Raw genomic sequence first — 21,521 nt, forward strand, 5'->3', positions numbered from 1 at the left:
AGAGCCGCAGTCCAAATGAGCTGGAGGGGCCTTGTGATGCATGCAGGGAGGCCACCCAGGTTTAAAGGGGAAGGTAATGTTACCTGAAGGTCTGTGAGCTGGGTTGGGTCTGGGTTAAATGGGGAAGGTAAATTTACCTGAGGGTCAGTGAGTTGAGTCTGGGTTAAATGGGGAAGCTAAAGTTACCTGAGGGTCAGTAAGCCAGGCTGGGTGTGGGTTAATTGGGGAAAGTAACGTTACCTGGGGGTCAGTGAGCCGGGTTGGGTCTGGGTACAGGTAAAAGATGATGCCGTCTATGGCTCCAGGCAAGGTAAGCCCCCGGATCAGCAGCACCACCAACATCGCGTAGGGGAAAGTAGCAGTGAAGTACACCACCTGGGGATAAAATGCTTAAGTTCAGCACAAATCCACACAGCCTCCATTAGCCCACATTATTAGTCACTGTGAGGCCTTAAGCCAGGGGGACTTCACCTTTCCTGTGGACTTCACTCCTTTCCACACGCAGAAGAAGCAGATGATCCAGGACAGCAGGAGGCACAGGGCAAGCTCCCATCGTACACTTCCCAGCTCCTCCACATTTCCTGTGATATTCAGCACTTGTCTCCTGGAAAATGAAAAGGCACATCCGTTTATCTTGGAGAACTAAGTACTGTGCAATTCATCTCTAGGGAACCAGTCGGTGAAATTAATCTTTGTGGAACCCTATTCTGTGGAAACCAAATCTGTGGAACTCATCTCCATGGAAACTGACACTGTGAAATTCCAGTTGTGGAACTAGTCTCTTTGGAAGCAGACTCTGTGAAAACAGTCTTCATGGAACCCATCACTGTGGAACCTGGTCTCCATGGAACTAACCTAATGATCGGATTTGCACTCTGTGCTAACCTAGTGATTGGATTTAACAGGGCTTGAGGCAGGCTTGCCTGATAACAGGGACCTGTAAGCACCTGAAAGGCAGGGCACTATGCCCTGAGCCTAGGACCAAAATACGTCGTGCACAAACCACACCTTGGTTACGTCCGGCAAAGTGCTGCCTCAAGCTTGCATGACAACTGTCCCTCCAAATGTTTTTTAATTACAATAAAAAATGACAAAGGTAGACATTGATTTATTTGTAAATCAGCCGCACAGAGCAATCCCTCAAACCCACAAATCCATGACCCCAAAAATATATCATTCCAGGTTTCTGTTTATGAAGTCATTTTCAATAACTTACTCCCAGAATTCCTTCAATGGTGAAGTTGTGTTAGCTGAAAGTGTCCAGTTGACAGAGAGGTTCTTCTGGTTAAATTCAACACAGGATTCTATAGGGTTTGGAAGACAACAAAAGAATAAATACATGTGTAATTGTAGGGTCATAATATGGCTGCACCTGTCACAAAATAAGAATACACAATAAGGCAGCCCATTTAGCCCATCTAGAACATAAGAATACATAATGAGGAGCACAGGCTATTCAGCCCATCTAGAACATGAGAATACATAATGAGGAGAACAGAATGTTCGACCCATCTGCATTCACAATATACCAACAAACCGAGATCTATAGCCAAAGGTATTGACTATAAACCAAAGGAAGTTACCACACTGACTGCCGTGGGCAGTTCTGGAGACCGTACTACAAGAAAGATACACAGGCTATGGAAAAGGTTCAAAGAAGGACTTGAGTTTAGATCGATGAGAATCTAAATACATTCTCAAGAATTCCATTTTTATTCAGTATGCTTATAAATAAGGAGGTCGTATTTTGAATGATAAATGTGGCATGAGTAATTGTGGGATGTGTTTGACATGTGGATGGGGTATTTGACTCAAATGTACCTCAATAAATGGATTAGTGAACTAGATAGCTAATAGTTATTTTCTAAAATCTTCCAGACCTGCTGCCAGAGGTGGGAGGGGGCGGGCAAGGAGTGGGCGGTGCAAAGGAGGGGGAGGGTGACAGGTAGGGGGAAAGCCAATTGCAGCACACTGCTTCCATGAGCATGCAGTATACAATATATAGTATATTACACCTCTAAAGACCCATATTATCATTTGTTTACCAAGAGTCCTTTTGGAATCTCCAAACGGCCTTTTTGGAAACCTACCATAGACATAGCTTAGAAAAACAATGCAGAATACTCATTTTTGGCAGCATTATCGTCCTCAAATTTGAACCACAATTTGTCCTGCGTTGTGGCTCCATTATGTATCCCCAAAAATGTAGTTACAGGTTTGTATGGAGCAAAAAACAGAAACATCTCTAGTGCTCTGGGACCATGCACACCCCGGAAATGAGTATAAATTATTTATTTTTTTGGTAACACCCCCTCAGTGTCCTTGAATGATCTCGTACCTGTGTTCCAGGTGTTTCCGCAGCTGGCCCAAGGAAGCTCCGTGCTGAATGATGAGAACAGGTAGAAGAATGCCCAGGCCAGAATGATGATGTAATAGATGCTGGAGTATAGAACCACCACTTGACTCCCGAAGCCCAGTCCTGAGAGAGTAAGAAAAACAGGCAATGACCACCATGCAACTCCTCTGCACAGAACAGCAGTGCACATTTGACATTGCAATAATAAAACTATTACTAATAATAATAATCATCATTTCTATTTATCCCTTTCCCATGCTCAATGGGCTGTATAAAATTTTAAAAACACATTCAATACAATGATACAATTATAATTCATGAAGAATTATCAATGACTTCATACACATCCATATTGGCATTACGAGTGATGCTGTAGCGAACACTCTGGCTAAAACTCCTGCTAACTCTTTAACTGTCACTAACAGTGTAGTTGTTAGTGGTCGAATAACCGGCTTAGTTGCACGTATCGCTTACGAGTCAAAGCTACGCTTCCCTCCTCAGCACTACCGGGAGCGATAGGCCAAAGTTATTCAGCCACACCGATTTCCCTACAGGCTACACAAATGCCTTCTCCGTTGTTCAGACAAAGGACACGTATGCACACGCACGCCCACGCCCACATACACACGCATACACACACTTATACAAACTCTCCTTTCTCGTCCTTCTTAGCTTCCCTGGTTACACTAGTTCATGTATGTTCTGTATTTTTGTTTGTTTAATAAATTTTTATTAACTCATGTTTGTTTTTATGTTGCACAGCCTTTCCAAGAAATCCTTCCAGGTTATCTATTAAACCTTGATTTCATTATATTTGACTAACAATATTGGTCATTTTATAATTAATTTAATTTCAAAATTTATGGTTAGATTTGCAATAATAGGAATTAGATAAAAGTAATTTTATGAAACCGATTACTTATTGCAATTATTGCTACACCTAAATAATTAGTGACGTGTGAGGATTGTTAAAATGGACACATTTTAAATATCCCTGTCATTTTAAAATGAGTAAGACCGATATTCGCCACAGCTGCCTCTTGGTGACATCATCCTATGCACAAGGTGAACTTTCATTCCTATGCACAAGGTGAACTTTCATTCCTATGCTGAGGACACTCAGTTCTATTTGTCTGTGATGGCCAAATTATCAAAGCACCATCTCTATTTTAACAAGCTGCCTCACTGATATAAATGATTGGATGAACATTAACTTACTAAACTTAGAAAATCAATAGTAAACATGTTGTTCCCCACCAATGACGCAATGTCAGCACCTCCAAGTTAATTTGGGTGGGGGGGGACAATTACTTGATGCCTAGCATTGGTGGTATGAATGCAGTTAAAGGCCTGGCAAACTGAAATCAGTGAAGTATTTCCTGATGTGTGATGATTCTTGGCAAAAAAAAAAAAAAAAAAGGTAGAAAGGCTGAGGTCGGGTAGCTTTCCCCCTCGGCCAAACGGCAGGTGTTAAGTGGGTGGGGGTTTACTGGCGTGCGAAAGAGAACGAGGTAGCGATGTCTCCTCTGGACTGCCGCATCGTAGCCCAGCTATTTCATGATGGCTAAATAAAGATACTAAAAAAAATTTAAATGACTTATTGGTACCTCCTGTATGTGTACCCAACACTCCTGCCAGGCGTGTGACCCAGACTGAGTTAACTTGTTGTGTGACGGACAGTTCCAGGATATAATTGGTTGACACATAACACAACAGTGTGATGAAGTGACGGAGACCGATGCAAAGCGCCCCCCACCCCCGATTTTGGGGGTCAATTAGAGTAGGATGGAAATTTCACTAGTTGGTCCGACATTAAAAATAAATGTAGTTCACTCACGACTGGGCACCCTGGCTTCAAACCCAAAAACAGAGATAAGCCAGCTGGGTGTTAGCATAGCCACGGTGAGACTTTAGTCAGCAAGACTGCTGCAATGCCCTTTTGACTGGCCTCCCCAAAGACAAATTAAGGCTGGATTCACACCAGATCAGCTTGCCGCAGGGTTGTGCGGCAAAAACGGCAGTCTTCCCATTCATTTGAATGGGGGTAGTGCGTTCAGGCTGCGGCAGTGGTTGATCGCATGGGGCGCCGAAAAAAACGCAGCGGGCTGCGGCAAGAAAGTTGAACCAGAATCAACTTTTGCCGGAACGCAACCCGACGTCACACTGCAGTGGCCAATCACGCAATTTGTTTAAATTACCATGTAGCAGTCCGCTGTTTACGAAGCAACTGTCAGATGAATTACTGACGCGATTCATTTCCTAAGATTTGATTTTATTATTGTCATCGTGATTTGACAGTGCCGGGTAATGGGACAAGTACTGAAACAATAATTAGGCTACTAGCTAAATATCAATTCCGAACGTCATATTAAGCAGTTCTTGAATGTTAGTTTATTGTACCTAGCACTATGGAGTTCATGGACCAAACGATGACACTCTCCCAGTTGTGTCCTCGCTTGGTTTATTTCGTGTACTCAGCTTCGTCTGCGTCTGGCTGGCAGTCTCCGCTGCAAAATAATGATAGCAAGAAGCTTCCTTCGGTTTGGGTTTTTTTTTTTTTTTTTTTTTTTAGCAAACAGGAAATGGAGGGGGGGGGGTTAAAGTTCACAACACGACATCACACAAATGGGCCATGTAGTGACACGCCCACACCGCCGCACAACCCTGCGCCCACAACCCCTACTATCCTCATTATCAAGGAATACAATGATCTCAAGTCATATCACAATTTTCTCAAACTAAGTATTTATTTTTCAAATGTGACTTGGTAATATTTTGCCAACCATTGAGAGTGTTTGTCAGAAAATTCTGTTTAAATAGTTATCAATTTTATTTAATAAACCTTAGAGTATAATCAATGATCAAGCGCTTGTGTAAACATAAAAGTAAAAACATCATGTTAACTTGCATTGCAAAGCAGTTTAAAAATGAAGGCCACAAAATATATGCATGGTAAAGTAACAGGAGTCTGCTGTTTGTTTAGAACTACAATCCATGCCAGCCAATCCGAACAACAAGTGATCTGCCTGGCCCACCCATTTAATAAGCGATACAATTGGCCCACCCATTAAATAAGAGATAAGATTGGCCGAGCCACTCGATAAGCGATACGATCGGCCCACCCATTCAATAAGAGATAAGATTGGCCCAGCTGTTTCGAACAACAAGACGGAACTCCTATTGGAGCTCCAGAGGTCACATCTCAGAACTCCACTACACCAACAGCAGAAAATCCAGTTTAAAGATGAGTAACACTTCAATCTAAAGATGGCATGGAAATTGAGTTAAAAAGGCTGAAATATAATCCCCTGGTTACACTGTGAACAGAAATCGTTCTGGTTTAGAACAGAAATATTCCTAACAATCCAGAACCAGTTTATTATTTACTTTTGTTTCTATGATGAGCAAAGAACAGTGAATAGCTTTGGGCGAGACACAGGTACAGGACTTTCGGGTCGTTGACTGGGGTTTGATCTCCACCAGAGCACTTTCTGACCTGTGATTCTCTCTCTATCCTTTATCCAGTCAATATACAATAGAAAGACTTCCAGACCTGCGATTCTCTCTCTATGCTGTACCCTGTCAATATATAATAGAAAGGAGAGCTGGCCTGTCTGCTGTCCCTTTAAAAAGCTGCAACTTTTGTAATAGGATATTCAATGTGACTGTAGTTTCATTTGAGGGGGGTTACAAGAGGTTCAGCATCACATAATATTTTCTGCATTTAACAGAAAACTCAATATTAATTCAAAATAAAGAATTTAACTGATATCACTGTACTACTAAATCATTTAAGTGACACTCCCAACAAGGAAGTGAAACAGAGAGGTGCACTATGCACAGGGACCAAGGCTTCGCCAGTTTAACGCAGAAGTACCTCATTAACTGCGTGAAAGAGACCTGTGTTCAGGAGGCGTGTGTTCGCAATGCCAGCTGAGCAATTAAACTCCTGTTTTCCAGTTTTATATTACCAACACTGGTGCAAAGAGTATTTTACTTTTTGGTATTTAGAAATGACTAACGCCCCCCTAGTTAATCGGTTTAAAAATACGTGCCCTGTTGGATGCCACTGTATCTATAATTAAATAAGGCCACTGGTGCCACCACAGTAGTCACTGCGCCCAGAGTTACAGGGCATAAAACCCAATAAACCATGTTGGCAATATTTATCATACCATCAGCCTGATAGCCGTAGCAGATGTGATTAACAGAACAGCCGGCCCCAGCAGGGCTCCTCGTTTCCTCGCCTCGCATCCTTTCCTTGGTTCCTTCGGAACACGCCACAAGGACACACGAAGGAAGAGAGGAGACGAGGCAACAAGGAGAGAGGAAACTTCTTCATAAGAATTGGGACAAGCTCCTCCACCGCAGTGCCATTTTTTGTGGGTCACACTGTTCAGGGGTTGTGATGTTGGGGTGAACATTTATTGATTAACCTTTATTTCAGAGAAATCCCACTGAAAGCTGCATCTGTTTTCAAGGGGATCCCTGTGTACAAACAAAGCTTTCATAAATAGCATTATAGCATTGTTTTAACATCACATAGGTTTACAATTTATACCAAAAACACAGTCACAATAACAAATATAGTAATTAAATCTCTATGTGATTATAGTAAATTATAGTAAAATATTCTGTAAATAAATAAAATACCAAAAATACCGGAAAAATATACCAAATATAATTTCTCAAAATTATCACTCAAAACAAGTACATTTGGCCTCTTCTAGAATCATTTTCAACACTAAAATCTTGAAGGGCTCAACAGGTACCAGGGAAGCCAGCTTCAGTGTATCCTGATGTTCATACCACGTAAGTGGTGCAGTTACTCTAAAAGGAGTACTACCAAAATCTGTTCTAGCGCTAGGCACATCTGAAGTGATTCAAACTTGGGATCTTGGTTCAATGACTTCTCATTCTGATGGTCAAAAGCCTGGTCGGGTACAAAGGACGTTTAGCAAGTAAAGCTTCATAAATAAATAAAATGCTACGTTGCTCTCTTCTGTAATGGAGAGAATACCGCCCTGCGGAGTTACGCAGAGCAAAATGTTGTGTTTGAAAGCTCCAGCTCGGTTTAGCCCTGGATCTTGTTCTCTGACCCTGTCCCAGAGGATTCAGTCCCGGTGCGATTTCCGTGGTATGGACACACCTCAGCAGCTGGCTGGGTCGGGATTAAGTCTCTTAGAACGGAAAACTGCCGTTTCATTCTTATCTTTAAAAGCAAATGTTATGCTTGGTAATATGCCAATATAAAAGTGTCCACTGAAGCATGTGAATCAATATCTCAACGAAAACACATTTTCAACATACAAAAACGTCAAGTCACGCACGCAAGTGCTGTCTGCAAGCCGTTAATTAAAACTTGCAAAATCTAGGGCTGCCAAATGTAATTTGCCATTGATGTGAAAATGCGGCCAAGTTGCAACAAACAATTCACGGGCTATCTTTGCTCACACAAATTAAACAAGCTGTATTCCAATTCAACGCTACCCAATGCTTCCTAAATTATTTGCAGTAACTTGGTCCTGTGTTTGTTCATCTTACCATCTTTTTTCATCTTACCATCTTTTATATTGGAAATAATGTGCAATTCAGTAGTGTTACCCTTATCAATTGATAAAAAATGACTGTCCAATATGTTTTAATAATTGTGTGCCTCCAGTGCTTTGGGTGTAGGAAAAACACAAATAAAACGTATTATTATTTTGTTTAGAAAACTGTTCACAAAAAAATATATATTATTTTACATGGTGAAATAAATTATACTTATTTGGCTGAACCTTATCTGACCCATAAAAATACATTACTACATTAATGGGGCAAACATACACTACATGTGGATACCCCTTCTGATTGGTTGTTTCAGCTATTTCTGCCACTCCCATTGCTAACAGGTGCATGAAATCAAGCACACAGCCACGCAATCCCCATAGAAAACACTGGCAGTAGAATGGGTAGTACTGAAGAGCTCAGTGACTTTTAACGTGGCACAGTCATAGGATGCCATTTGTCCAACGAGTCAGTTCGCCAAATTTCTGCCGTGCTACAGCTTCCCCGTGCTGCAAGTGCTGTTATTGTGAAGTGGAAACGTCTAGGAGCAGCAGCTCAGTCGCGTAGCGGTGGGCCACACAAGCTCACAGAACGGGACCGCCAAGCGCTGAAGCGTGTAGCGCGTAAAAATAGTCTGTCCTCTGTTGCAACACTCGCTACAGAGTTCCAGACTGCCTCAGCGTAAGAACTGCTCATCAGGAGCTTCATGAAATGGGTTTCCATGACCGAGCAGCCGTACGCAAGCCAAAGATCACCATGCGCAACGCCAAGCGTCAGCTGGAGTTGTGTAAAGCACACTGCCATTGGACCCTGGAGCAGTGGAAACGCATTCTCTGCAGTGGTGAATCACGCTTCACTATCTGGCAGTCTGACGGACAAATCTGGGTTTGGCCGAATGCATAGTGCCAACTGTACTGGCCTGAATAGCGCCAACTCTAAAGTTTGGTGGAGGAGAAATAATGGTCTAGGGCTGTTTTTCATGGTTTGGTCTAGGCCCTTTAGTTCCAGTGAAGGGAAATCCTAATGCTACAGCATACAATGACACTCTAGAGAATTCCGACTTCCAACTTTGTGGCACCAGTTTTTTAAAAGGCACTTTCCTCTTTTAGCATGACAATGCCCCCATGCACAAAGCAAGGTGCATATAACATATAAAAATGGTTTGCCAAGGTTGGTGGGGAAGAACTTGACTGGCCTGCTGGGGGGGGGGGGGGGGGGGGGGGGGGGGGGGGGGGGAGGAAAGGAGGTGAGACGGTAAACCCAGAAAGTTTGAAACCTGCATTCGTTCTCAGTAGATCAGTTTAAATGGGCCCTGCCCACAAGCATGTGTAAAGGACGGGATTCAAAAGGAATTTCTGCCTGGCATCACAATAAGAGTACGCAGGCATCACAATAGTCCACTTATAGCAGCAATCACACCTAATTAGCATTCTCCTTATCAGTCAAGCCCAGTGTTGCCAGATTGTGAAGAATCCCACCCAATTAGGACACTTTTTTTTACTTGTTATTGTGCAGGGATAAATGGCTTTGGGTGGGTTCACAGTTTTCAAGTCTGGCAACACTGGTCAAGCCATTTGCAATCACTATGGGCTATAGGCTTGGTTATTTGAGGTTATTAAACTTATTTGGCACTTATATGGCCTCATTAATAATGATTTTGGTAATGAAACACTCTCGTTTAATTGTATTTGTCAGATTTTCTGTTTTTATTGTTTCATAATTTCATATTTGCTTATAAGGAATATAAAAGAATGAACATATCATGACTCAAAGTAATATTTTTAGTATGTCGGTTAAATCAAATAGCTCTTGCTACAATGGGTTTTTGAATTTAGTAATAGTATACAATGATTCTCTGGTTGATTTGCTATTGATCAATGTCTACCAAGCCAATCACAATTTGAAAAGGTTTTATTTAAAAAAAATCTGCAATAGGGCCGCCCTGAATTTCCCAGGCTCAGGCAAGACTGGGATCCAACTGCCGGTACTGCTGGAGTGGTCTCTCTTTTTAGCTTCCCCAGACCCCAAGACAGGAAACAAAATACCAATAATATGGGCTGCAATACTATACTCATTCCAATAAATAATAAACCTGACTTATTTAGTATATTCATAAGCTACTTTTGGAAGTCCTACCCCAGATAGGAGAAGCCCAGTCCAGGACCAGGTGAATGAAAGTCAGAGAGATTACAAAAGGCGTTCAGTAAGAAGCAGTCTGTTCAATTTAGCTAGCCATGGAGAGGCTAGCTAAGTACTGTCAAGTATAAAGTCCACGTGTGTGTCTTATAGACTGTACTGTAGCTAGCTAGCACAGAAGGGCTAGTTTATGTAACACCTACATTTGTATTTTGACAGTTGTGCAGTATAAAAGGGCTTGCAGTTTGTGCTTCGGAGTTAGTCTAATCCTCTGTGTATTGGGAAGATTGGTTTGCAATAAAAGCAGTAAGTATTCCTCGAGATCTGCCTAGTCTTTGGAGTCTGAACGCGTTTGCAACAACACATACCTATGTAAACTGATCAGCTAAAATAGCTCTAAAACCTACCGTAAAGCAAAACCAACATCTGCCATAAATCAAGCACTGACATCACTCAGTATAAGCAATTAAACTGCAATTTTTTTCAGAAACTATGGCGCATATCAAATTAATTACACAAACAAATGAACACACTCCTTATGAAAATACAGCCCGGGATTTCTTCAAATTTAAACGATATGTGATTTTGGGTTTATCCTCCCCATCAACTCACATTCATTTTTGTTCTTACTGCGCTTTGAGCGCCCCCCTCTTGGCCATTCTGAATGGTATATCTTCCCTTTAGGGGAAGTATTGTACCTTTGGTCCTACCACAGAAATGCATGGGATGTGCAGTAAGGTCCTACCACAGAAATGCATCGTTACAATCATGGTCAGCTTCTTTAGTGGGTTTGGGGGTTCAGACTGAGCTTCATTGCTAAAATTCCTTTTGTGATGCTGGGTGTGCTACCTCCAAAGATGGGGCAGATCTTCCTCCAGCAGGTGATGCTCCCCTGGCTAGTGTACTGTCCCAGCGAAGTCTCCAGGAGGAAGAGGGGAATCCCACAGGTAAAAAGGAACAGGACATAGGGGACGAGGAATACTCCTTTTAGGAGAAAAACAGAACTCATTAGAAGATTTGAAGGTTTTAGCTCACAATGCAACATAAACAAATGCAAAAAGTAAGACAGGAATAAATAGCTCAGAGTATCACAAAATAATTATTTCTCACTGGAATCAAAGCAAAGGACTCTGGGGGAATGAGTGAATCCAACACGAGTTACTTCCAAGCGAATGAAATCACCTGTAGTAAAACAATAGTTACATAGCCAACATTTAGGAACTTGGATATTTTTGGAAAGTAATTTTGCACTCTATATTGGTGGCTAGTGAACAAACATCTACTTGAGCTTAGGTTGTGTGGTTTTTGTCATGTCTTATAATAAACACACAATGTAATTCATGGACTTGTTTTAACATTGTGTACGGTTCATACCTTTGTGCCATTATAAAAGCATCCACACCAACAGCATTTTGATTGTACTAGAAAAGAATGATTGTTTATGAAAGTACTGAAGTACGGCTCTAAGGCTACGCCCCTGAGAGCGAAGCAGCACTGAAGAGAGTGAGGTTTGTGTGTGAGGGGTTGTTAGCTGTGTCAACAGTACGTTCAGATTCTCACCTATGGCACCGCGTTATAAACAAGACCACGGCTGCTGCTCAAGGTGACAAAGAGGATAACAAAGCATTTACTCCATTCCTGTAAAATACCTATACCTTTACAACAAAGCAATTACTCCATTCCAGTGAAAAATATATACCTACTACACATACATACAAGATATGGCTTCTGCAAATGTTTGTAAACCTGAAACTTGTTTGAAAAAGGCAGACTACATTTTGAGTCGCAAGGGAGTTAGTACAGTATCACCTGTGCAGTTTAAATGGTTTGCCTTTAACAAATCATATTATATTATATCAGGCATCAATCCCATGACATTGTATTTATGTTTAAAATGTTTGAATTTGCTGTATATTAACAGGGTTTTATTTTACCTTCATTTAACATTTGTTTTTATCCAGCACTACTGTGGTGGGCCATGAGGTGAAGTGCCCTTGGAGGAAATATGGTATCCACAGGGTACACTGTACACAGATATTCTGAATACATTTTATTCCATTTCAGTTGGATCTATTTTAAGTAGAGTTGATGAGAAATTAAAATTAAGTGATTGAAAGTAGGCACAACTAGCACCACAACCGAAAGTTTCAAGTTAGGTGAACTCTTTAAGCTGTTTACATGAGCACTGTAAAAAAAAAAAAAAAAAAAATGTTCCATTTTAGTCAACTGGACTTTTTAAAAAGTTGAGTTGACAACAATTATTCCAAGTTAAGAGAAATTTACATTTAAAGTTTACACAACTCACATGATTTAAAGTTGGAACAACGAGCACTACAACTCAGTTTCAAGTGAGGTGAACTATTCTAGCCATTTACACATGCAAACTGACAGCCATTGGCCCCGGAAATGGTCATGCGCAGCAAGTTAGGGTGAAGCCCACACGTGCATGTTTAACTAGACAGTCAAGCATGCCTTCATCTAACCTGAGCCTGTGAAGTCCTGGAAGTCAGCCACCCCCCTGAGAAGGACACCCAACTTCAATCAAATTTTGTCACCCAGCACATGTACTGTGCTAAACACAAAACTGATTGCTTTTTAAAACGTTTACGGTCATTGTGGTTTTGTGCTTGATGTACAGACAGGTGACAAATTAAAGGAAAACTCTGAATAAATGAGTGGAGAAACATAACGAATGCAGATGCTTCCATACAGGTGTGCAGCATGATACAATTAAGCAATTAGCATCCTATCATGATCTGTGGCATGTATTAAAATGCTGAGCAGGCCCAGCTGACCACAATTTTGGATCAAGATGGCAAGAGAAAAAGATCTAAGTGACTTGGAAAGAGGGTTCATTATTGGGGCACACATATGGCAGGAACTTCAGTCACAAAGACTGTTCAACTGGCTAGTGTTTCAATTGGAACAGTGACTAAAGAGACACCTGCATTTACATCTGTGGAAAAGACATCACCAAATAGGGTCGGAAATTGTGGTTGAAAACGCATATTCGATGACAGTGATGCTCATGCATTAGTGCGATATGTAAGGAAAAACAGAAGAGCAACTCTTCCTCAGGTGACTGAGAATATCAATGCAGAATGTGATCAGATGATGTCAGCAAGAACAGTCCATCCACAACTATGTAGAGGGATATTATTAAGGCGTGGGAATCTTTTGCCATCAATGACTAACTGAGCACAACATGCAGTGAAAAGCAGTAGACACTGCAGCCCTACAGTTTAGAGCTTCTGTCTGTGGGTTGAATCTCTGGGCTGTTTGGTATATTGGTTGTCCAATGTAAAAGCTGACTGGGGAGTGGCAGAGAAAATGTGCTCTGCAGATGTTCTGCATCTTTTCTGTTAGGGGCTTCTTTCTCAGTGTTTTCTGTGACGGTCAGTGACAAGTCTGCAATTATTTTTGCAAAATAATGAAGATATGATCTCTTTCAATTTTTCCATACATACCAAATACCAATTTTTTTCTACTTTGATGGTTTGTTTCAAATGAAAAGAGTCAGATGAAGCTTTACTGCCATAATGACTACAGAAGAGAAAAGTCACAGATTGGGGGTTAAGAAAAGAAAGAGAAACAAAAATATACCAGGCACAGAAAAAGACAAACATGAAGACCAAAAGTCATAATGAAAAACACATTGAGAATGATGTAGACAATTGAAAATTAAAGTCCACGTTGGCCAACATGCAGCAACGGAAGAGGGACACATCCAACATTGACAGAACACAGAGGTAGTAAGCAGAATTTTACATATGTACATGTGAAGGCAGGACAGCTGTAAACTAAACACGTGGACAAAACAGCAGGTGCCCAGCTCCCAGAGGCTAGAACCCAGAGTACGAAATGCAAAACACAGTTAGATCTGGTAAAAAAAAATGGTTTGCAACATGTGTACTGTCCAAAGGCCCTGAAACAGTCATCAAGAGGTCATATTCAGAAAGTGGGAAGAAAAGGTTGCTTAGATGAGCACTCCCTGTGAAAGAGTACGCAAGTGTTAAAAGAACAGTAAATGTTAGGCAGCCAAGGTTAAAAAGTGTGGAAACGCCAAAAGACATGATTCATACTGATACAAACCAAAGCCAGCAGAAAGCAAGTCCAGGATGGGAGATGAGCAGAGAGAAGAAACTAGGAATAAAAGCAGGGTTTGTTGTTTTCAGGGTTTTTTTCCACGATGGCCAGCACTCACCCCCTCCATTTTTGTAACACAGGTATGGGAATCTCCACACGTTTCCCAAGCCAATAATCTGTCCTGCCACAGCCAAGAGGAAGTCTACTTTACTGCCCCACTGAGCCCTCTCATGGATTTTGGGCACTGCTTGTGCCGAGGAGCTGACCTGATTGGGCAGGTTAAGCTTCACCTCCAGCTCACAGTTCTTCGCCATAATGCTGTTGAGAGGAACACAGTCGCTGGTTATGGTTACATATATGTGAACAGAAAATGTAGACAACAGTGTTCCAACAGTGAAGGGTTCTAGAGGTTTCAGAATGGTTTAAAGGCACTCATAAGACATCAACATTAATCATAATAACAAACGATAATCATGATCATCGGCAGGTATGCCATCCCGCCAAGTTATGCCTTAGCAGGGCGGCATGCCCCATACCTATACAGCACAGACAGTTTGGACTTTTCAAGGTTTCCTACAGAAATAACCACAATGACCACAGACTCTCAGTGCTTAAAAACATTCATTTCTGTACCATTCTGATTCCATTTCAACAGACAGAATTCAGAAACAACTTCACCTCTGTACAATAAACCCCCAAATTTAGGAGATTTTGCCTTTTTTTCCTTCTTTTTCCTGCCTGATTGCATCATCACAATGCTCCAAGCCCACAAACAATATGTATCTCCATTGGACATTAAGCTACACCAGCCAATCAAAACATCACATACACACACAAAATGGACATGTATAATTTCCACCAAGAAAATTATTGGCCAGTGCAACTACTTTGTTGGTGGCTCATTGGTAACGTTGTTGCCTTAGCACCGATAAGGCTTAGCGTCGAATCCCGCCTAAGGCTAACCATGTCAAAACATGTCAACCTACATTTACAGGCCTTTACACATCTACATTCCATTTATATTCAGGCTTCTGCTTACTGGGCTACCTTCTTTCAAAGCGCAAGCAAATGACAGTATTGAAGAACGTCTTTTTATTGCAAAGCCGTTCATGGACATTTAATGAAGTAGGTGTTCATAACTTTACTCGCGTATGTAATATTGACATCCTAATTATATACGTTTACCAAGACTCACAAACAGGGAGCCATATGCATTTCAGGACGGCAGATTTATTTACTTTCTTAAAAAGTGACAACAGCTGACCGCTGTGGCCTTTCTACGGTTTACCTACTTTTCTTTTTTTTTTTTTTTTTTTTTTTACTACCGTTACTTCGTACGTTGAAAACGTTTTTTTTTTTTTTTTTTTTTTTGCAAGTGGTGAAATGGCTAGACGCATAGCCATGTTGACGAGTCTCCCCGAACCATCGCACTTCTCTCCTTATATACAAGTAAAACACCAAGTCATCAAATAAAGACACAATGGGTTAACCATTGTAGCCAAGACACCAACTTGTTATCCATGACATCGGCTTTCCAATAATACAAAACATGATTACGCTGTATTACGGTAGGATGTTTTGCAACATAGCACTCTATCACACTTGCTGACTCCCTGTCAGCACAGTAAACAGTCTGTTTTCCTTCAGGGGTCTGATAAGAGGCAGACTTCTGTGAACAGCCCTACATGCCCAAATATATGTGAAGGTTGGGATTACGGTTTGAAATAGCCTTAATCCCATATCCTCCTATCTGAATGTAGCAAATGAAACTGTTAGGAAGTCATACAGGTGATTATGCAATATACACTCAATCATAAGAGCATGTCAGTTGTACAAAAACTGCACCTGCAGGGAGAGGGAGGGGTGCAAAATTACCCGGAGGGGGGGTCTGTTACTACAAGAGGGGGGGGGGGGGGGGGGGGGGGGGTCCGTCGATTGTGACAGCGAGAGCCAGAATACTGGCCAGGTAAGACCTTATATGGTCAAATGTAGCATAGTGCAGAATGTGAGAAGTCTAGCAGGAATGACATTTAAGGAGAGCCTGAAGGTACATTCAGAAAGAATCTGCCAAACAGACTCCTAGTACCATGGTCATTTCGTACAAGCATTTTGGATATGGATCAATCTTCTTTCTTTTTTTTGTCTTAGTCTTTGTTAGGCAGTAAATCTTGTCATATATTAGTTTTTCTCAATGGTCTTGCCTTGAAAATAAAATGTTTACTTTTTTTAACACAGTTACTGTCAACTGTGTTAGTGTCGTAATAAACTATTCCCTTCCTCAGTGCAACCAAGGTATGTGGTTCACTTATACACAGACCGGCATGTGCATCTCTCCAAGAACCAATCACTGCACTGCACTATGTTTCGTTTTCGCGCAATTTGTGGGAAACCGTTGCGGGTATAATCTATTTCGGCATTGAAAGGGTCTTAGATAAAGATTTAAAAACTGCCATGATCATCCAAACATGCTAATCACCCTCCACAACATAATCAGTGATTTCAACTCTATTTTATCGTCACTCACTATCTTCTATGTTGAAAACTGTCAATGGAAGGCCTAATTAAAGGAAAAATGACAAAATGCATAGAGATGAAATAGCATACCAATATTATATGCTATCATACAGTCTGTTTTAATAAGTGATTTTAAAATGTCAGTAGTGTAACCTAATGTAACCAGAGCAGCCTATATTTTTAGGAAGGATGTTTGAAAGAAAAACATACCTGCAGCTCACAAAGGTAGCAATAACTAGTGATTGGTGGACACACACTATATTACAGTCATATTCCCATTAAGTTAGTGAAGACCAACAGAAACAGAAAGTATCAAGAACTACCAGACATTTACAGTATCTGTATCAATTGGTCCCATCCTCATGTTTTGTCTGAGAAAACAATCTATTTCATTTTATCAACAAAAATATTTTTTGCCCAAACTAATATAAAAGTAGTACTGATAATTCTTTTAACAACATGTATTTTGCACTCAAAATTAGGAAGTATCGATAAGAGTATTGATAAGTATTGGTATCGATAAGCAGTGTCAATAGTGGTATTGGTATTGATAAAATCCTAACCATACCCATCCCTAGTTGTAGAGACTAACTAACGGGTGCAGTTTTCTCATGACATGGCTTGCCATTGTACCCATTTCTCTCTTGTTTTAAGGGCTTCTTTCATGGTGACTTGACTTGTGACTTGCTTGACCTGAGCTGGTCTTTTAAGCCTGGGTTGCGCGCACTGCACTAAAAGTCACTGAATCATGTTTCAAAACGTTAACTGTTCATGCTCAATATCTAGAAAAATGCAAATGGACTATTCTCAGCTTAATAAAAACTGTTAAGTCCTTTCGAGTCATCTGCCTCAAGTCAAAGTCAAGTCTCAAGTCATGAATACCAAGTCAAAGTCAAGTCGAGCCTTTTATCAATGTGTCAAGCAAGTCGCAAGTCCTCAAATTTGCAACTCGAGTTCCCCACCTCTGCAAAGTACTACTGTAGGACGTAGCATACGCCAAATTAGACACACCAAAAACACAGGCGCAGCAGCTACCCCACTGCTCAGCTAATAATAATTTAATGCAAGTGACGAAGTACATCGAACATGACGAAGCATGGCATAATAAAGTATAAAGGATGCAGTTTTCGATGTCCCAAGTCAGTCATAATGCTCCAGAATCAGCTAATACTAGTCTTACGGAATCGAACTAGGATTAAAAAATAAGCAAACGCTAAACAGCGAACATCCAAGTTATACATGGTAAGATTAGTTATACTCCGTTTCTATTAAATTAATGTCACCGAATGGCGACCATGTATACTGTGAAGGGATTACATTCCTTTTCAGCCGTTGTAAATGTTTGTGTTGAGCATTCCTCAAAGCGAGAGGACACGTTTGCTTTTCTTTTCTTTTTTTTTCTTTTTTTTACTTTTTTGCTGAAATGACAGCCCAAATCTGCTGAAAATTAAGGTGGCTTTTGCGTAAAACACATCTTGGTTTCTTTTCGTACTGAAACAATACGACAAGAATCGGAAACAGGATTCAATAAGAAGCGGATTAGATAACCAGAATCGAATTGGTAATCGGAATAGATAAAAGGTACAGGCAGGGTTCTACAGCGCCTCCATGCTAGGAGCTATTGCTCCTGAAAAATGTACCAACTGGAAAAATAATTTTGGGATATGAATTGGGATACATAAGTGTGCTCCTAAATTTTTCAACATAAGAAAAAGCATAAAACACAAACAGGATCTTGCCACCAGTCATTTTGTATAAGCACACCCCAGTCAATGAGTCTCTTTCTTTCTCTCTCTCTCTCTGTCTTTCACTCTCTACGTTTCTCGCTCTATATCTCTCTCACGCCCCCCCCCCCCCCCCCCCCCCCCCCCAGCCTGAAGCCCACCGACGATACCCTGCGGCAAAGTCTGGAGAACGGCGTCGCCTCTCACTCTCAAAAGGTCAGGTATCCTCAGAAGATCATTCACACACCTATGAAAGAACAGCCGCAGATTTGTTAAATAAATTCTCAGACGAATGTGCCTCAAAGCCAAAGCACACAGCAAGTCACCAGCGCATGTGAAAAGTTTTGGCCACACCCCACTAACAATGAAGAACAAACTGCTGCCACACCCACCCAGTCAGAAAGCAGGCTTCAGGCAGGAAGCTGGAGGGTGTTAATGGGGCCTGACAGTCAGTCAGTCCTATAATCAGTCTGTCAGTCAGTCCTACAGTCAGTCAGTCAGTAAGACTGTCTGCATCCTGGAGAAACGCTGAAACATTCCACAGCAGAGATTACTGCAGGGGTGTAGGTGGTGTCATCAACATTAGAATTCTGCACTCAATGCTGCCATTGTGCTACTGCCAGGCAGTACGACTCAAAATGGCAGGGACTGAACATCATGTTTGTCTGAGCGAAGAGAAAAGCAGTAATAGGCTACATGTGGCCAAAACTTTTGATCATGCTCTAAATTAGATATTATAATGTGTAAATACATAGCATCCGTGTAACCTCATACTAAAAGGTTCCAAACAGACGCTACACGCTTACAACCTGTTACATTTGAACAGTGGAGATGATTAAAGTGACGTATCTTGATCAAGTAAACAACCATTACAGCATGTGTACACCTGGGCTGTCATATTTAGTCAGAACTCAAATATTCAGAAGACAGAAAAAAAAATGTTTTCAAATTGCAGTTTGAACATTTGAATATTTAATGATATCATAGGCGAGTCGTGAAAATCTAAGGTTTTCCACATTTAAAAATATTACTTCACCATCAGATTGTGCATTTACAAAATAAATAAATCATATCTGAAGTTGTATAGCAAGAGATCAAGATGCACGGAAAGCAAGAACCACCACCAGTTTACCAGAATCCTCTCTGGTGGAAGTCCTCAGAAATACTGTACACCTAGCCCAGAAACGCCTGAGCACTCCAGGGGATTCTGGTCAAGCAGAGTGGGTTTGCACCTCGGTGGAGAAAACTGCAAACAGAAAGCCCTCAGTACTCTACTCTAGCCCAGTGGAGCATCTTGTGTCTTTGCCAAATATTCTCTGACAGGACAGTGCTAATACAGACTGCCAAACTGTCAATGGCCACACTGTACTTTATTTTTTTCCCCATGTTGTTCTACAAAATGTGGTCAAAATAAAAATAAGGATTTAATTGTTAGGCTAAAATATTATAAATTATGATGCAGATGTTGCTTTTTTGTTTATTTCAGGTTGTTGTAAAACACAATTTTGTTTTTCTGTAAATTTACTGCAATAATTATGTAACTTTTACAATAAATATTAGAATATAATATTGAATGCAATGTTCAATTTTTATTTTTCTTCCAGTTGACACCCTCAGTGTACCCTAGTGGTGTCTGTATTGGGCCTGAACATTAGCCTAGCCAATGTTTGTTATGTACATTAGCTTTATACTTTAGCCTAGCCAGTACTGGGTGTGCCGCATTTCCCACAGGTTGGGAATTTATTTATGGAGGTTGACCCAGCGTGTGTGTTGGGGGGTGGGGGCGGGTTGTTTGTACTGTTTATTAAATTGTATTGAAACTATCAAGAGGTTATAAAATTGCTACGCAGACAGAGTTCACGTTTTGTGTTTGAGCACTTAATATTTTATGTTCGGGAATTGTATTTATTTATTTATTTTTACTTTGGCCATGTCAGATGAAAATTAAATCTGTATGGCACTTTTTGCATCAAGCTGTACCAGCAACAGAGAGAATGAACACAATGCAAAAGGAACCCAAACTAAAACAACTTTTCCTGCGATAACCTCAGTTACAGATACAGTTGAGGCCAAACGTTTACAAACACCTAGGCTAAAAATATTCAGACTCAGTTTTTCACAACTCATTTCATGTTATCATACATTTATTTTGGCAAGTAAATTAGGGCATCTACTTTGTTCACATCAGAGACAATTTTAAAACAATCGATTAGAGACAGATTTATTTCAGCTTTTATTCACTATATCAGAATTCCAGCGGGTCAAATGTTTATATACACCAAGTTGACTGTATCTTAGGAGTTCATTGGGAGTTAATTGGCACCTGTGGCTGTATTTAAGGGCCTACCTTTAGAGCCACTGTCTTTTTGCACTTGATACTGTGGGAAAATTCAAGCAACTTAGCCAAGACCTCAGAAAAAAAAAATTGTGGACCTCCCCAAGTCCAGTTCCTCCTCAGGAGCAATGTCCAAACTACTGAAGGTACCACGAGCATCTGTACAAACAATTGTATGCAAATATAAAGATCTTGGGACCACACAGACACTGCGTCATTCAGGAAGGAGGCAGAAATTAACTCCCGGGGCTGAACGAACTTCGGTCTGAAAGGTTAAAATGAACCCCAAGACAACAACAAAGAAACTGGTGAAGGAGTTGGAGGCATCAGGTACCAAAGTACCTACATCCACCATTAAGAGAATACTACATCGCCATGGCCTGAAAGGCTGTCGCGCAAAGAAAAAGCCCCTACTCCAAGATTGGCATAAAAAATCCAGAATGAAGTTTGCAGGTAATCACCAGGAGGAAAAAAACTGGACTGTTTGACCATAATAATCAGCACTATATATGGAGGGAAAAGGGTAGGGTTTTTAATCCAAAGAACACCATCCCAACTGTGAAGCATGGGGGTGGCAGCATCATGTTATGGGGGTGTTTTGTTGGAAAAGGGACTGGTGCACTTGAGAAAATAGATGGCATCATGAGGAAGGAGGATTATCTAGAAATACTGAAGCAACACCTCGAGACATCAGCTGGAAAGTTAAAACTTGGTCGCAACTGGGTCTTCCAGCAGGACAATGATCCTAAGCATACCTCCAAAGTTGTAACAAAATGGCTTAAAGACAATAAAGTGAAAGTACTGGAGTGGCCATCACAAA

At 40.9% G+C, this 21,521-nt stretch overlaps 1 protein-coding gene across 6 annotated transcripts in view; it reads right to left on the reverse strand.

Annotated features, from left to right (window-relative positions):
* LOC118208109 (sodium- and chloride-dependent GABA transporter 2-like) overlaps nucleotides 1–21,521 on the reverse strand; it is a 39,934-nt gene that overhangs the window by 10,303 nt on the left and 8,110 nt on the right. For 2 of the 6 annotated variants that reach the window (XM_035382414.1, XM_035382417.1), the window contains exons 2-8: nucleotides 14,247–14,446; nucleotides 11,153–11,224; nucleotides 10,892–11,026; nucleotides 2,339–2,479; nucleotides 1,217–1,304; nucleotides 472–604; nucleotides 241–375 (exon numbers count right to left, since the gene is read on the reverse strand). In XM_035382414.1, the coding sequence (XP_035238305.1) occupies nucleotides 241–375; nucleotides 472–604; nucleotides 1,217–1,304; nucleotides 2,339–2,479; nucleotides 10,892–11,026; nucleotides 11,153–11,224; nucleotides 14,247–14,442 (900 nt within the window). In that variant the 5' untranslated portion in view covers nucleotides 14,443–14,446. Of the gene's footprint in view, nucleotides 1–240; nucleotides 376–471; nucleotides 605–1,216; nucleotides 1,305–2,338; nucleotides 2,480–4,756; nucleotides 4,864–10,891; nucleotides 11,027–11,152; nucleotides 11,225–14,246; nucleotides 14,468–21,521 lie in introns of those variants that run through there. The other 4 variants (XM_035382415.1, XM_035382419.1, XM_035382418.1 and 1 more) reach the window with 4 other exon arrangements.

This window comes from Anguilla anguilla, chromosome 11 (genome assembly GCF_013347855.1).
Source record: "Anguilla anguilla isolate fAngAng1 chromosome 11, fAngAng1.pri, whole genome shotgun sequence".
NCBI classification, from domain to species: Eukaryota; Metazoa; Chordata; class Actinopteri; order Anguilliformes; family Anguillidae; genus Anguilla; species Anguilla anguilla.